General features: G+C 49.5%; 5 protein-coding genes across 5 annotated transcripts; 2 read left to right on the top strand and 3 right to left on the bottom strand.

The window, feature by feature from the left end:
- Nucleotides 1–3,169: 3,169 nt before the first annotated feature.
- On the bottom strand, nt 3,170–4,026 carry CABS01_16303 (2OG-Fe(II)oxygenase superfamily protein; the record flags this gene model as incomplete). Its single annotated transcript, XM_060549634.1, has 2 exons — nt 3,170–3,746; nt 3,797–4,026. The coding sequence occupies 2 exons, from the start codon at nt 4,024–4,026 to the stop codon at nt 3,170–3,172; spliced, it is 807 nt and encodes a 268-aa protein (XP_060389530.1).
- Nucleotides 4,027–4,914: 888 nt separating this feature from the next.
- Nucleotides 4,915–6,556, bottom strand: CABS01_16304 (metallopeptidase family M24; the record flags this gene model as incomplete). Its single annotated transcript, XM_060549635.1, has 3 exons — nt 4,915–5,108; nt 5,174–6,135; nt 6,204–6,556. The coding sequence occupies 3 exons, from the start codon at nt 6,554–6,556 to the stop codon at nt 4,915–4,917; spliced, it is 1,509 nt and encodes a 502-aa protein (XP_060389531.1).
- Nucleotides 6,557–7,105: 549 nt separating this feature from the next.
- On the top strand, nt 7,106–8,838 carry CABS01_16305 (major facilitator superfamily transporter; the record flags this gene model as incomplete). The annotated part of the gene is made up of 4 exons (XM_060549636.1): nt 7,106–7,329; nt 7,391–8,365; nt 8,418–8,523; nt 8,584–8,838. The coding sequence occupies 4 exons, from the start codon at nt 7,106–7,108 to the stop codon at nt 8,836–8,838; spliced, it is 1,560 nt and encodes a 519-aa protein (XP_060389532.1).
- A 2,039-nt stretch (nt 8,839–10,877) lies between these two features.
- CABS01_16306 (IroE protein) lies at nt 10,878–11,826 on the top strand (the record flags this gene model as incomplete). Its single annotated transcript, XM_060549637.1, has 2 exons — nt 10,878–11,033; nt 11,074–11,826. 2 exons carry the CDS (start codon nt 10,878–10,880, stop codon nt 11,824–11,826), a joined length of 909 nt encoding a protein of 302 aa, XP_060389533.1.
- A 302-nt stretch (nt 11,827–12,128) lies between these two features.
- CABS01_16307 (OPT oligopeptide transporter) lies at nt 12,129–14,864 on the bottom strand (the record flags this gene model as incomplete). The annotated part of the gene is made up of 7 exons (XM_060549638.1): nt 12,129–12,467; nt 12,527–12,816; nt 12,868–13,045; nt 13,099–13,362; nt 13,415–13,696; nt 13,753–14,430; nt 14,511–14,864. 7 exons carry the CDS (start codon nt 14,862–14,864, stop codon nt 12,129–12,131), a joined length of 2,385 nt encoding a protein of 794 aa, XP_060389534.1.
- Between the last annotated feature and the right edge of the window lie 903 nt (nt 14,865–15,767).

The raw sequence follows: 15,767 nt of genomic DNA on the forward strand, positions 1-15,767 counted from the left end.
TCTCCTAAAAGATGACGAGATGAATGCAAGCACAGCAAGCAGCAAGCAAGGGGAAAAGAAGAAGAAGGCATGCTGCACTGCTGTGGATCGGAAAAGAGAGACAATCCAAAAAGGGAATAACGGCAGGCATAACCGAGATGCACACTAGCGGATCATGAGCATAAAAGGGGTGTGCAATCTGTCAATACGAACTATTCCGAATACCTGCACTACCACTCCGAGTCTGCATAACACAACCACCTCAAGTGAAGCACCCAGTCAAATGTGACCTTCAGGCACCTAGTTGTGTATTACAGACCGGCCAAGAATCGAAGGATGCAGATGCTCACCTCCATTGTCACTTCGAGAGAACTTGCACAGTATCAGGCACAGACCACCTTCTCATCTTCATCTATCCGTGTGTGGTCTGTGGCCTGCCATAATGACATGTCATACGGACAAAACCATGGCCACTTGTAGCGTTCTCTGTCTGCTTGCTTGGTGCTCTTCAACGTCTGCCGTCCCTCCAAAACGCGCCGAAACAGTAAACGGCTTCTCTTTGTCTGCTGTCCTGTTTCCACGTTCTCCTAGTCACGGCCGTCACCCGGCCGTCCAAGACTTTGGCGGACGCTAACTTACTGCATTTCCCGGCCTAAATCCAAGCCACTGAGCCACTCCATCCGTCAACACGAGCTTCACTATCCACCCGCCCAAGGGGATCACGGAACTACGCAGTACGTAGTAGGGTCGGGCGCTTGGGTACCTTAGGTGCCACGGTGCTCAGGTAAACTCCTACTAAGTTGTGCCCTGAAGTGTCCAGTATGGCAAACCCGCGTATACCTAGGTACCCGCACGGCCTTGGCTCATGCATCCGGACAAAGAGTTCAACACCACCAGGGCGGGCTGAACAAAGAACCTCGACACTCAGCTCTCGCGACATGCTCAGAAATGCCGTCACTGATTCTCGAGTCAAGTCAAGCTTTCTGAGCAGCGGCCCACCTAAGCACTTCCTCCAAACTCTCGCATCTCCATACCACCCCACCGGTCTATCGCAACTTCTTTTAGGTTCAAGTAATAAACGACTGGCTCAATAATAGAACATAGAAAAAGCCATTCGGAACAGGGATTGAGGTATTATGAGGGTGAGACGAAGGCGCTTTACTCAGCGACGGCTCTCACCTACACCAAGGTACTACAGTGTTGACTGCTGTGCCCTATAAAGCGTCCATGCCACTAAACTCACCTCAGTCAGGGCACCAACCGTCCCTATCTCTAGACATATCCCAACCAAATGGAAGTCGTTATGCCATCTCATTAGCCACGCCAGCTGTCAAGCTCACTGACACTCTCGATGACACTGACCCACTCGGCAAAGAAACCTGCTGCTGAACATCCTGATAGGTTTGCCTTGAACCGGCTTCGTTAGCTCTCGGAAGAACAACGCGCCTCCGTCCACACTGGCACACAGTGGTGTATTATAGAGCTAAATCGGATCCCGCGGCCGCTCCATCAGCATAACCTGGATCCTCGTCGTTGCTCCACTTCCGTCTACCCCGCCGCTGTGCTTCTCGCCAATTCATTCTATTACCACATATGAAAGCCAAAATACCAACCGGCCCTTCGCTCTATTTGACTTCCTCTCTCTTGACACACTCATTCACGCAACGTGTACTGCTATCAAGATGAGAGAAGATTAGAGAGAATTTCAATCAACTTAGGGAGAGACGAGAAGAAGAAGATTTGACAAAAGGTGGGCTCGACCTATCGCCTCTCAGATCAGGCTTGGGGCTCGGCGGCTAGGCATCAGGATCCTAGCCTTCCTTCTCAGAGTTGCATCACCCTGTCACCAGGACTATCATTATTAGCGAAATCGCGTGCTAGCCTTGCATTCACTTACAACTCAAGGCTACCGTACTCACTGCACGATACGTATATTGAACTAATGTCAACAACGGGCGCTGCTCTTCTCATTGAATTCTCACTCTTCTGGGCGTTGGAAGGACTTTTTATTGCGGCACGATTGACATCACTTTGCTAATTACTTGAAGTTGGCTCGACTTACCCAATAGGTAAGCTGTAAATGCAATTAGAATACCCCATTGCTGGGGTAGTTGAGAAATACGTAGCGTATTTACATCTCCCTCATATCAAGTCATCAACTTGTCTAATGGCTGGGCAGCTATCTCCGGGGTCCTACTCGCAAAAAGAGATTGGGGGGACGCATTTTCTCGCCTTTCGTGGAAGCACAATATTTTTAGGCAGAACATCAAGTTGAGTCTATTCCTAGTCCATCACATCTGCAGGTATGTAAGCTGAAGGCCAAGGTGCAGCTTCCGACAGGATCAGTCAAGGAACGTTCGACCTTGGAATCTAAAGACCACCCAGTTTCATGCCATTTGCAAGGACGTATCGGCTACCAGATCATCTCAGCGGGATCCGCATGAAGCTCGTCCCTCAGTCTTATGCATCCTAAGACTTCTTACATGTTCATGAATCATATATGTAGGCTGGAAAGTAGTTGACTTTGAATGCCGTCCGTTGATGAGTCTTAATCAATATTAGCACCTATCTCCAAAGATGGTTCGACAGGCCACTCAATGATATGGCCGGCTTTCTCACACAATCAATCATACACGTGATGCATTTAATCCTTAGTATTGCCATGCGTAAAGTCAAAGGTTGGGTCACACGTAGAATACATCGCAATCTGGCGTGTGGTTCTATTCGGAATCAGCTAGGTTCAATATTTCTCTAACTCACTGTTGAGATTCTGGGTAATGACCACGGAGATCTGCGTAGTCTCTAGTTGGTCATTGAGAGAGAGGCTTATAACCATGTCAACCGAGTATAGTTACTATATACAATGCCTCTCCTTTTGGCCTAGTACAGTGCTGTGCATATCCATGCATCTCACCAGCATTCATAAGCTGCCGCATAGTATTATTTTGTAGGCAATTGGTAATACTTTTCACATGAATAATTAAATTAGATAGTCTTCATGTGTGAGGTGGCCATTCCCTGACCCATCTCGAACCACAAGCCACCGTAAAGTTGTGAACCTGACCTTAGGTTCATGGACACATAAGAGACGGGAAAGTGTGTTAAGGTTCCTTGGTGTCTGGCCCTTATGCTCGTCCTTACAAGCCCTTATACCCTCTAGAAGTTAACCTTGAATGTTTCCAGAGTCTTACTAATCTCCTCGAATGTCTTTGCTCAGCGGTGCTTGTCTCGTCCAGATGTTCATCCCAACCTTCTGTCCATCTGTGACCGGCAATCCAGCATGTAAATTACGTTGATCTCCAGAACCATCGACGTGGAGGTTTTCCCAATACACGAAATTTCCCTCCAACGGCCGAAATGTCACGCCTCTCTCCCAAGGCTCGTCGCAGTCAATGAAAGAGCACCATCGTTCGTCAGAAGGGGCGTCTAAGAGCGGGAAGTTGGTTCCACCTCCGGTAACGTTAACCGCTGACACATAACCGAAGAAAGAAGACAGCCGATTGCCGCCTAGATGAGCTCTGGCGTGTGCAGGATCTGTGAACCAGTCTGTATGAAAATGGTACTGCTGTCCCTTTCCATACTTGACCAGCTGCAGTGGTTCTACGTGACTCTTAGGCATACCATACCCTTGGAACGCTATTGCGCGCTCTTCGATGCAGCGAACAACATCATCCCGCCACAGGCTGGTACTCTGAGATGTCCGTACGTCGTGCGTGGTTTTGCCTCCAGAAGCATCAATAACTCCAGAATGGGTAAACGTGCCGCTCCTGATACAGATTAGTGGCATTATTACACAAACACTGCAAGATAAACTGACGCCATATCCAGCAGATGTGACCGCTCTGCGGCCGTGATGAAGTCGGCGATATAAACCACAAGAGGGGATTTAGAGATCATGTGGACCTTGTATGGCGGGTGTGTGCATACGTATCCCGACGTGGGTTTCTGATCCTGAGATAACACGGGGACGACCAATGTCGCCGCGAGGGCAAAGGTTGCGGTCGAGAGAAGACTAATCATGTTGCTTGAATGTTGATCTATAGGCATTAGGCTTTGCTGCAATCTTTCAGTCTGGGAGCTGCCTCGTTTATGAAGCCATCGCAGCTGGATTTGAAGTCGGATGATTGATCTGGTTGACAGCGGCTGAAACTCAGGGCGTTTGAAGCGCGAGCTGGCAATTTCTCGTTCGCACATTGGGTCATTCGTTTGGGTTCCCGATCCTCCATGACGGTTTGGGGTTCAGTCCAGGGGTTTCCTCGTCTGATCAGCGTACCTTACCTTAGCTTCAGACGTCGAAACGCCACAGTTATGGGTCGCCAGCCCCCAACCTGACTAGGGGTTCACCCTGATCGTCAGCCGATGTCCTTTTTATTTTTTTATTTTTTGAAGCTCCACAGAGAAAGAGCTCACTTTCAGCATCTAGATGATGGACTCAGCAATTCAGCCAATATCGAGAAGCCCTATCTGAATGACATGAAAATTTCCGGACGCAGACTTGGCAACTCTACTGGTTGCCAATGTTCTGCTTAAGAGCGAAGTCGCACAACTCTCTCACTGTTGCCAATGGTATTGGACGAGGTCGGACCCAACAACAAAGGTAGCTGGAAATTTGCTAACACATTTGGCCTATATCGCCTACTGATAAATGTCTCTTTAACATCTGAAATCTTCATTCTGGTGGTGTTAATCCAGCTTGATGTCCTGCGTCGTCCCAGTCGCTCGGATGGAGAGTGGTACAATCTTGTTGCAGGGACTAGGTAGGTACCATTGGAGATGTTGGCTAAACACTTAAGGACTTTGGATAATGCCATTGCAATCAAGGGTAGTCAAGAGAAAGATAGCTAGTCTCTAAGAAGTTTACTTCTCGTATTCACCAAAGCGGGACTATGCTGGCCGCCACATACTAGCAGTATCAGGTCTAAGAACCAAGGTATTTCATGGATCGTATGGTCCAGTCGCCCTACGACCAGTGAGTAACTCTGCCTCGCCCGATGCTTTGACTAAGTAGATGTCTTCGTGTCTGACGCCAAATCTGTTTTCCAAATAGATTCCAGGCTCGTTCGTGAATGTCATACCGGGCTTAAGCAAGATATCTTTGTTCCACTTGTTCAAGTACGGCGACTCGTGAGCTATGTGATACGGATCAATAACTGCTTTCGACCCCCGATCATGAGGAGCATATTAGGGAACATACCTTTAATACCGATACCGTGACCCAAACGATGGGTGAAACCGTATCCATAGCCAGCATCTTCAATGACTTGGCGAGCTGCAATATCCACACTTGCTGCTGTGTTATTCGGCTTGAAAGCGGCGGCGGCAGCTGATTGTGCCTCCAATACAATGTCCCAGACCCTGAGCTTCTCGGCACGCAGCTCAGCGTCCGCAATGAGATGTTGTCGTCCCTCCGGGTTTCGGATCCATGTATTCAGTAGGGCACCCATCATAGTAGGTGACTGTGGCTTTGGTGGATCGATGAAGAAGCTGCGACAAATATCCGAACTGTAGCCCAGATAATGGGCACCAACATCGATGACAACCATGCTCTCAGGAGTCAACTTTTTGAAGCCAGTGACAAAACCCCCATGAGGAAGCGCTCCGTGCTCCTCGAATAACACAATATTGAAGAACAGTCCAAAGTTGATGGAGAGGAGAGCAGAATTGAGAATTTCGGTGACTTCATCTTCTGTAAGCCCCGACATCAGACAAGGCCGCATCGCTCTAACGGCGACAACAGTCCCAGTATTGACAACGCGAAGCAATTCGACCTCCGCAGGGCTTTTCTGCTGCTTCACGAGTTCAACTTCCTGAGAGAGGCCGACCGTCTCAAACCCGGCAGCATCCAGTCCTCTGACGATGAAGTCACGAATCTCCTCGTCAACCATGAGCTTTCCATGATGGCCATCGAAGAGATGTGATTTGAGCAGCGTATCGTACGGGTTCCAATGCTCTTCCCAGATGACAATGTCCAGTTCGTCTTCCCTTGTTGGTATGCCGAGCATCCGTACCCTGCCCTCTTCAAAATGAGGCGATAAGAAGGCAGTCTTGGCGTTCACCTGACCAGAAGAAGACACATGAGGGAGGATGAGCATGAGGAATGGCCGCTCTTCAGGCTCCCAAGGTTCCCAGTCAACTTGAGAGATGTTGCCATAATACCTGTCCCCAAGTCAGGACTGACGTACTCCGAGGCTGAGAGGTCTTCGGGTTGTCGAAGAAAGACTTACTGGAAAGTGTAGCCAGGTTCCAAGACGAACGCATCTACATTTGATGCGACCAGAGCTTGGGCCAGTCGATCTCTGCGTTCAAGGAATTCTTCCGTAGAGATAGGTACGGCGGGGTCGAGGAAAGACAAGTCGGCGTGCAGATTATCAATAGTGCATTGCTGGGCTTTCTGGTACGGAGTAGACGTACGTTCCCGCGACTGGAACGACAGAAAGTAGTAGCATGAGATGGATGCATATAAGAGCAATGAAGTCGCAATAAGCTGTAGTTTGTTTGGGAACCGTCTGGTATTATGCCTTTGCACCTGTGCCTGGTGCAGAGGTATGCCCTCTAAACATTTTGTTGATACAAGCATTGCGATTGTTGCGGACTGCGTCGAGCAAGTTTTGAAGGAGTAGAGGTAGACAAGAAAAGACTTGAACATCTGCATTCTCTCTGCGCTGAATAAACAGCACGCAAGCGAGCACACCAGGATGAAGCAGTGCCGAGAAATCAGACGTCGGAGGGTCTCCGACCTCGCGTTCTACCCCTCTCCGGGGTGCAGGAATTGGAGATCCTTTCCCGGATTAGGGTAGCCTCTCCACACGAGTCATGCCAGGATTACAGCAGCAACAGCAGGTACGAGCGTCCATCCTCTGGTTTACGACATGGGTGTCGATAGCGGTAGACAGTTTCCCGTCGGCTTACAAGGCCGATCCGGAGGACAAAAGATAAGCAAGGATGCCGCGGCGTACGCCGTCGCTTTTCTCTTCGGCATAGATGCGCCGACATGAAGTGCCGTCCTTCGAGTTAAGTATGGGAGCTGCCCCATATGAAGACGTTTGGAGCTGTGTCCTTGTGTGTTAGATTATACCACACATTTGGTGTGTATTTTGGGAGCCATTGACTCGGATGATACCACACAATGGTCACCATGCCAGAAGTCAACAGGGCGACCTCCGGTACTGAGGAGCGAACAGCTACTAGAGATGACGAAATTGCTACTGACGAAAAGAAAATCGCAAGCAAGGCCCCGGATAGTACCGAAGTAGGGGTAGTAGAAGAAGGACCACAGAAGACGTACTACAGCAGTCTGTCTGTTTGGTTGATGGTTTTGTTCTCGGGACTGGCAATAGGCTCAGATGGCTAGTATGTTGGACATCTACTCTCGCTGCCTTCTTCTCAAGATGTATCGCTCACAATGCTGCAGCAACGCCGCCGTCATTGGAAACGTCGAACTGCTACTTGCAATCCTTTACCCTGACGATCTGACTACCACGATATACCAGAGGCTCTCCAATGCTTTTCTGATCGGCATGATTGTGGGAATGATACTTTTCGGCGTCATCAGTGACCAACTTGGCCGTAAGACTGGTGCTGTGGCCACAACAATCTTGCTGGTACTAGGCATCGCCTTGTCGACTGCAGCCAGTGGTACCACGACCACAGGCATGTTTTGGATGCTTATCATTGCTCGTGGTATTGCCGGTGTAGGCGCAGGAGGAGAATACCCAGTCTCTGGAGCTGGTGCCGCCGAAGCGACCGACGAAGACGCCAAGTTTCGCAAAAGAAGGGGCTTCATGTTTGCGATGCTCGCAGACTTATCAGCCAGTCTAGGATATGTTTGGGGAGGTTTGGTGCCTCTGCTGCTGCTGTTGTGCGTTGGCCAGCAAGTTTCAAAATACCATATTGTTTGGCGAACCTCGTTTGCGTTGGGTATGGCACCCCCCCTTCTCATCTTCTGGTTCCGGATGCGGATGGCAGTCTCGACAGCGTACCGAAAGTCAGCATTGCGGAAGCAGAGAATGCCATACTGGCTTGCACTGAAACGGTATTGGCGACCGCTTTTAGGTGCAGCATCAACATGGTTCTTGTATAACTGGATCTCTATTCCCTTCGGAATTTTCAGCTCAACAATCATATCAAGAGCCAACGTAGAGGAAAGTCTTGTTAAAACGCTCGGGTGGGGCGTAGTAATCAACTGTTTTTACATCCCCGGCCCTTTCATCGGTGGGTACCTATCGGACAAATTTGGGAGACGTCAGACCATGGCTTTGGGTTTTACGTTGCAAGCAATTCTCGGTTTTGTCCTCGGAGGCGCGATGAATCCTATCCAGGGTGTATTTCCTCTTTTTGTTGTCCTCTACGGCATATTTTTGACGCTTGGCGAAGTTGGCCCAGGAAGGTAAGGTTATTCTCTGTAACCGTTAACACCATTTAACTTACCCCCCCCACAGTACCGTTGTTCTGATAGCCTCCGAGTGCTTTCCCACGTCCATACGTGGCCAGATGATGGGGCTTATCTCGGCCTTTTCGAAAGCGGGAGCTGCGATTGGCACACAGGTAAGCTAACTCTTACCGTCAGTTACTACAGAATTGATCTGCACTGACACGATATGAAAGGTGTTTACTGCGATTTTGAACAAGTACACCACCGATCCATCCAAGGGAAATCAAGTCGCATTTCTGATTGGTTCTGGGTTCGCTGTTCTTGGTGCTATCATCGCGCTTTTCGTGATTCCAGACATCTCAAGGCACCTGAATGACGACGATGAAGCTTGGAAGAAGTACCTAGCTGAGAATGGCTGGGACGCTCAATGGGGCGACGAGGTGACACGCGATCCGACCGGTGTTGTTATGGATAAAGCTGCGTCTTAGCTTAATCATCACAACTGAATTAGTCCACTATACATTGGATCAATACCTATCATAACAATAGAAATGCCTGATTTCTGGGTACATTGGCTCATCAGGGAGATGCGGGAACTCACAGGTAAAGGTTTTACAAGTGTCTTGACCGGATGAAGAAGGAAGTTACCTCACTCAGGTATCAGCCATCAACTCAAAGTAAAGATACCTATAGGTCATCCGACGCCAAACAATCCCCTGACTCTCATTTGAGGATCCGTAAGTCTGCATGGTGCTGAACTGAGCCATGATACGGACTGGTGACTAAGACAATATAACAGAGATCATTCAACTCTCAAAGTTACGCTGAAAATCCCCATGCAGAATAGCTTGCCGAGGTGATATGCAGTCAAGGTATGGGGAATCATACCTTCGTGATCTGCCTGAACTGGCATAGTTAGAGCACATACGAGAGTAGGTTAAGCACAAAGGTCATTACACACCAGGGATGATAGACAACGGCGGAATGAGTTTTGCATGGCCTATAATTAACCAAGAGCCCCGTCCGCAACTTCTTGATCTTATGCAAAGTGGGATTACCCAGCGCAAGATGAAGCTACCAGTCAACTACTCTTTTGCTCTACTTTGGGGAGGATTGTTGACCGTCTCGACACAACAATTTGACCGCCGAACACAATGCCCCTCAAAGCTGATACATTGTTAGCTTGAAAGCTGGAGTCGATGGACACGCCTCCCGTGGGCAAATCCAGTGGGTAAGAGAAGTGTTTCATGATTGGGGCTTGTTGGGGGATGACATCTCGGACGTTGAAAGAACGTTTGACGTTCCATGCATATGCTGGCTCCCTTGACAAAGAAACTTTGTGAGGAATGGGGGGGGTAACGATATAGTGAGTTCAATTACTAACTATTATCCTATAGATACCTGACTTCGAGCTCAGGTTAAGCTTACTAAGCTGACACGCCGGCATACGGAATGGTCACGTAGAATCAAGCTACTTCGGGGCTAGGAGCCATATCACAGGCTGAGCCTGTCAGTACTAATGTAAGTCTGCGTAATGGGTTTGAGTACACGTACGATGAGAACGGAAGGAAAGGAACTTTTGCATACGTGGTTAATACCGGAGTCTAAGTGAACAACCCAGACTTTGATGGTCACGTAAAGCTCGGCTACACTATCTACCCGAAGGAGAGTCCCTTCAAAGACAGCAGTGGACATGGTTATCATGCTGCTGGATCAATCGCCTCCAAGACATGGGGTGTTGCTAAAAAGGCGCAAGTCATTGCGATAAAGGTACCTGCGCCAAACCAGGTACTTCAAACAAAATGAAGTGACCTTACCTAGGAGAGATTCAGTTCTAACACTTCGAAAGCAGGGACTTATGTCCCAATTCATGGAAGGCTTTGCTTGGTCTGCGAAAAGTTTTAACGAAACGCTTGGCCGCGCAGCGAGTGCTATCAACAACACTGCATGACGTTTTCGTGATTTTAAATCTGGCGCCGACTTGCATGCATAGGGAGTAGACCTATACTCCTTGTCCCTTGAGGCTGGCAAAGATGCTGCCCTGAGCGGGACTTCCTTGACATGACCACAGGTTCTCGGGCTAGCTTTGTAGTTGAAAAGTCTTGAGACAAGCTCGGAAGCAGTGGATGTCATCACGGCCAGGATTTTGGAGTTGCCTAAGCGCGGTACCGTTCAAGGAGTTCCGGGAAGTACCCCGAACTTCATGGCGTTTAATGACATGGGTGTTTAGCTGCCGGATCCTACGACCAACTGATGCGGAATAAGCTGTTGACGATGATGCAAAGGCCGAATATCGCCGAGCGCAACTACGGGTCATAATTACAGGCAGATAATGGGTCCACTGCGAGCTTGTGTGATGGAAACCGTCGATCCGAGCGGAAAAGACTCGGACTTTAGGATACACGTTGCCCGAGCCGAGGGGCTTTTAGTATAACAATCCGATAAGACCGGTAATTCTGTGTTGTGCATTTTCTCTTGATGGTATTCCTCCGTCTTCTCATAGTGATCGAGCAACAGGAATCGAAAAATGCGCACCCAATCCTTGCTTGGGAAAGGTGGCTCTGCAGAGTCTTGGGCTCTGAGAAGTGTCTCCGGAGAAGAATACATCGTCCAGATTGGTTTCCCAAGAGACTGGCAGAGTCGCAGTAGACAGGATCATGAGGCTCCGATCCCGGTTTTGTATGTCAGGCCGAATACCATGTCCGTATCCATTAGTCTGACAGGCAGCTAGTTACCTTACGGATGGAAACTCAGTGTTTCTAAGTGCTTTGGAATCAATGCATCGCCATTTATGTATGCGCTCTTCAGATACCCAGGGAATCGTAGTTGCTATTGGGTACCCTATACCCGCGGACTCAAGATTTCTCTTGAGCGCCCGCAGAACTAGAGATTTCACTCCACCTGCCCATGGAGCATCTGGTCATGAAGGGGGTGCGGATGTCTTCCTTAGCTTTCTGCAGAACAAAGTCAAACCTTTGGTTGCTCGGCGGCTTTACGAGACCCGGGGGGCGACTCTAGGCCGTGAAGCGCTATTTGGACATTCGTATGGGGGGCTACTCTCTCTGCACGCCCTATTCACAAGAACAGATATGTTTCACTGTATCTTGGCCAGTAGCCCCAGCATTTGGTGGAATGAAAGTTACATCCTTACCGAAGAAAGGCTTTTCCAGGAGGTTCAGGAGGAAATAGAATGTCAGAAGAAAAGTCCATCGCTCATGCTCTTTGTTGGAGATGAGGAACAAAATCCAACGAGGAGGAGAGGAGAGGGCAATGACGAGTACAACAGGAGGTTGAGACGACACCGTGGACTGCAAATGGTTGATAATGTTATCACCATGCATTCACGATTACAAGAAAGCACTCGCCTAGACCATCTCGCAATGAGGGTCTACGATGGAGAAGACCACGAATCTGTCGTAGCCTGCTCCCTTAATCGAGGGCTGGCAACGTTCCTTGACGATTGGCCGTTGATATAAACGAAGTAAGACATATGGCTGTTACGCAAAGCCCAATTACTAGTTCGTCGCATTGGAAACATTCTCAGGGTACACCAAGCCTTTTGATTTTATGAGAAACGAGTATCTAAAGCTGTCCTAATCTCGAGCACGTGAATCATGCTAACTTCGGACATCTCGATGGCCACTGATTCTTGCCGAACTGTGCTACTGGTAGAGTGCCCAGTGCATCCCGAGTATTACCTCAGAATCTTCGCACCGAAACCCGAAGCATGTTATTCTTGAAGTGGCCCAAGAAGCGAAAGAAGTCTCACGGAGACTGTTTACTCAGCTGCTGGGCAGTGATCGTAGTAACCATCGGCATTGTTGCCCCACCATGTCGGGAAGGGTACAGAGGGGCCACCGGCGCCGAACACCGCAAACGACAGGATGAAGAGTACAGTAAGACTAGCTCCGTCGAATGCACCGGTGACAAGGTAAGAGTAGTCCTTGAAGATGCGAGGGCGGTAGTTGCGAAGGTAGAATTGGACGAAGAAGCCACTGATCAGCGAGCTGAAGAGTACGCAAGTTTGAGATGCATTGTACGGAATATAGCCCGCATATTGGATGAGTTGGGGCAAGTTAATATCGTACAGGGAGTAACCGCGGATTTTGGGGATAAACTGAGCTGCGTTAGCAAATGTAGCATACATGTATTCAAGCAAAGCTATCGGAGACTTACGTATGCAATGATACGGTGGACAATGACAACGCCAAAGCCGATACCTAGGCCAATCGGCACAAGAGCATACTTGCCCCCAGTCTTGTACAGGTACTTCGCCAGCGCCCAGGATGTGGCGTTGGTGTTGTACGATTGCATCGTTGCACCGCTCCAAGAACTGTTGCCATCGCTGTCCACGAGAAGCTCTCGATTTCCGTTCACAATAGAGATCATGACTGCGTAGTTGATGAAACCGCCAATGATAGTACCGTAGATTTGGGTGAGGAACATAACACGAGGTGGGATTTTCACTAGTAGACCAGGTCAGCAAAGTTCGGCAAGTCATAGACACTGGGACATACGGTATTCTCCCATCTTCAGGTCGTTGGAAAGATTAACAGCATTCGAGATGACGTTGTGCGACCAAGCGGCAAAATACATGTTGCCAATGGGACGCTCAGGAAGGATGAGACCTGCCAGCATCTTCGATAAGTTGTTCGTAGCAATTCCATTACCGAAACGAGAGTAAAGAATTGTGCTCTGGACGCAAGTCAGCTGGGAACTGGGAGCTAAACCGTGGGTTCCATGCTTACCAACGGCGCGATGAAAATTCCCAGAAGCAGGGACACGACATATGCCCAGGCCGGAAGCGTGACGTTCTGTGTCGTGACAACAACGAGGCCAAGAACGAAGCTGACGACGAGTACAATGACGTACCACCACCAAGGGGTCTCCTTGTAGTGTTTGGTCATATGATCGTGATGGCGATCATCATATCTACCACTCTTTGCGCTCTGATACGCCCTCTTGACGTCTCCGCCCCAGAAAAAGAAGCAATGGGCAACCAGCGCCCCAATCTAATGTTCTGTCAGCCTTCGTTCCTAGTAGCATATGGACTGTATAACTCACCGCCGCGTTGGCCATGAACATCGCGTACGCAAAACTGCCTGTGAGCCTTGGGATGCCATACTTGGCGAGGGCGTCCTGGTTGAGCACACCGCCAGTGAAAACCTTGGCAATGGGATAAGCAGTCCCGTCCTCAGATCGCAGTCGCGTCGACATGAAAGGCTGCGACTTGGCATCCCAGGCGTTTGTGTAGTAGATTCCAATCATTGCAAGGAAGCAAATGAAGAAGCCAATAGCAGAGTGAGCCTGCAGAGTCAGAGGAAGTGAAGTGTTGAATGAAGTAATCTGGTAATACGTTAGTTTTCAAGCAACTATGCTGAAACGATGATTGGTTCCCTCACATATTGCCAGTCGAAAGACAGAGAGAAGAGGCCTAAACCTTCATTGTTGATAGAGCCGCCAAAAAGGTTCGTAAGAACAGCAGCCTTTGAACCTGTGGCGTTCATGGCAGCGAGGCATGGAATGGAAACGGAGTTCAGCCATGGAAAGATGTATGCCGGGAAGAATTCGTAAACAAACATTCCTGCGAAACTGTACCAGAACCAACGCAGAGGCTTGGAGTTCTTCAAATCCTGCCAATGAAGACCTTGGAGGGTCTTTACTGTAGGGAGAGTGCTCCAATAGACAGCATCGACATGCCACACGGCGATGGGGCGCATGACACCACAAATGCCGTAGCCAAAGAGGCCAATGGAGATGACGGTCAAGACAACGGTGGTCGGACTCAGAGGCAAGTCGTAAAAGAGATCTTGTGCCGCAAATACCTGGATACTAGCGGCGGCATTGGACGCAGATGTGGCTGTGATGGAGCAGATCGCATGTTCTTTCAGCCCCCAGGGACCCGGGTTGAAAAATTTGAAGATCTTGACGTACGCCGGAAGTTCGCCTTCGGGATGGTCCTGCCTCCAACGAGCTTCAAGCTTATCACCACGAGGGAAGACCTTGGACCACGCCTTGCCCACGAAGTAGCCGATGAGAACGATGAAAGTTCCGGAAATGGTAACGGCGGTCGGTTTGAACTGGTAGATAAAATAGAGCATTTTTTAGCCAGAGCTCGTCCCACGTCCGAGTCACCAATTAGGAAAAAAAGAAAGCTCACAGTGTAGATTTGACTCATGACAGCCTGGAAAGCCGAGAGGCAAGTTGCCAGAAACATACTCCGAAAGGTCAACGCAGGGTCGAAGTCATCTCGGAGCGGCAGTAAGTATCGGGCAGCGTCGGCACCGGTGATGATGATGGCATTGTCGCTGTTGTCGTCCTTCTCGTGGTTCCCATCGTCGGATGTCGTAGTTGCCGGAATGGCTTGGATTTCGGAAGCCAGTTCCTTTCCAACCCCTGACTCGTCGATGCTGACTTTCTCGTTAATGGCTTGGTGAGAGGGGACCGAAACAATTTTGCCCTCTACGGGATTCAGCCCCCCCACCACGATGGCATCTGTCAATGGCACCGGCATAGTCGCAACGGAAAAGCACAGACCAGGGCAGGAAAGGCAAGAATCAGACAGACTAGTAACTCAGACAAAAGGATCGGTTTGCCAACCTGGAGTGCTAGAAGTTCGGGATTTCCGCACACTTAAGGGGAAGGCAAACGTGGTCATTTTGTACTCTATGCCTCAGCCTGTTGCTGAGTGTCGACCCATGTTGTACGACTGATCCGATATTGACTGTCTTAGTGATAAGGGGTTCGATGTCGTGATAAGGACCGGCATTGGTGCAATTGAGGGCCTTGAAGCTGTTGTAGGACAGACCATCTGTTGGATGCCGCTCGACAAGGATTGCTGCATGTAGTCTGGACTTGAGCTGGGGTCTTCGAGCGAGCCCGGCTGATTGGAACGCCACTCCACAAAGAGAACTACGAGCTTTTAGGAAGGTCCCTATCAAAAGGTTACTGACGTGATAGGGATTCCCCGGAAATTCCAAGGTTTTGTGATGGCTTCTTTCTACTGGTAATGTGCAGACCTGGACATGTTCTCCGGCTGCTCGGCCCATTAACGGAAAGAGGGTGTCCCAAGCAATGCCCAGGCGGGAAGGTCATGTCTTAAGCCTTGCCAAGATGTGGCCGAGACTTTGGGACGACTGCTGGCGGATTCGGCCACCCATCCCAACATCCCAACATCCCAACTCATGCCATCTATCGGAGTTGCGATACCCTGGCTTGTCTTGATGAAGAGTCGGCAGGGGTTCTAAGATGAAGCACCTGACGCTCATTTGCTGGCCCCAGGTGGGGGTGGATCCCGGTCCTTGCACTTTTGTCCTTGACGTGCTCAGTCACCCGAACTTTTGCTCCAAACGTGCTTGATTGAACTTTTGTTTTTGACGACGATGTGACTGGAAAATCGTTTTTCTGCGTCGAAGCA

The sequence above is a fragment of the Colletotrichum abscissum genome, assembly GCF_030869225.1.
Source record: "Colletotrichum abscissum strain IMI 504890 chromosome Unknown Scaffold_90.1, whole genome shotgun sequence".
Classification (NCBI taxonomy): Eukaryota; Fungi; Ascomycota; class Sordariomycetes; order Glomerellales; family Glomerellaceae; genus Colletotrichum; species Colletotrichum abscissum.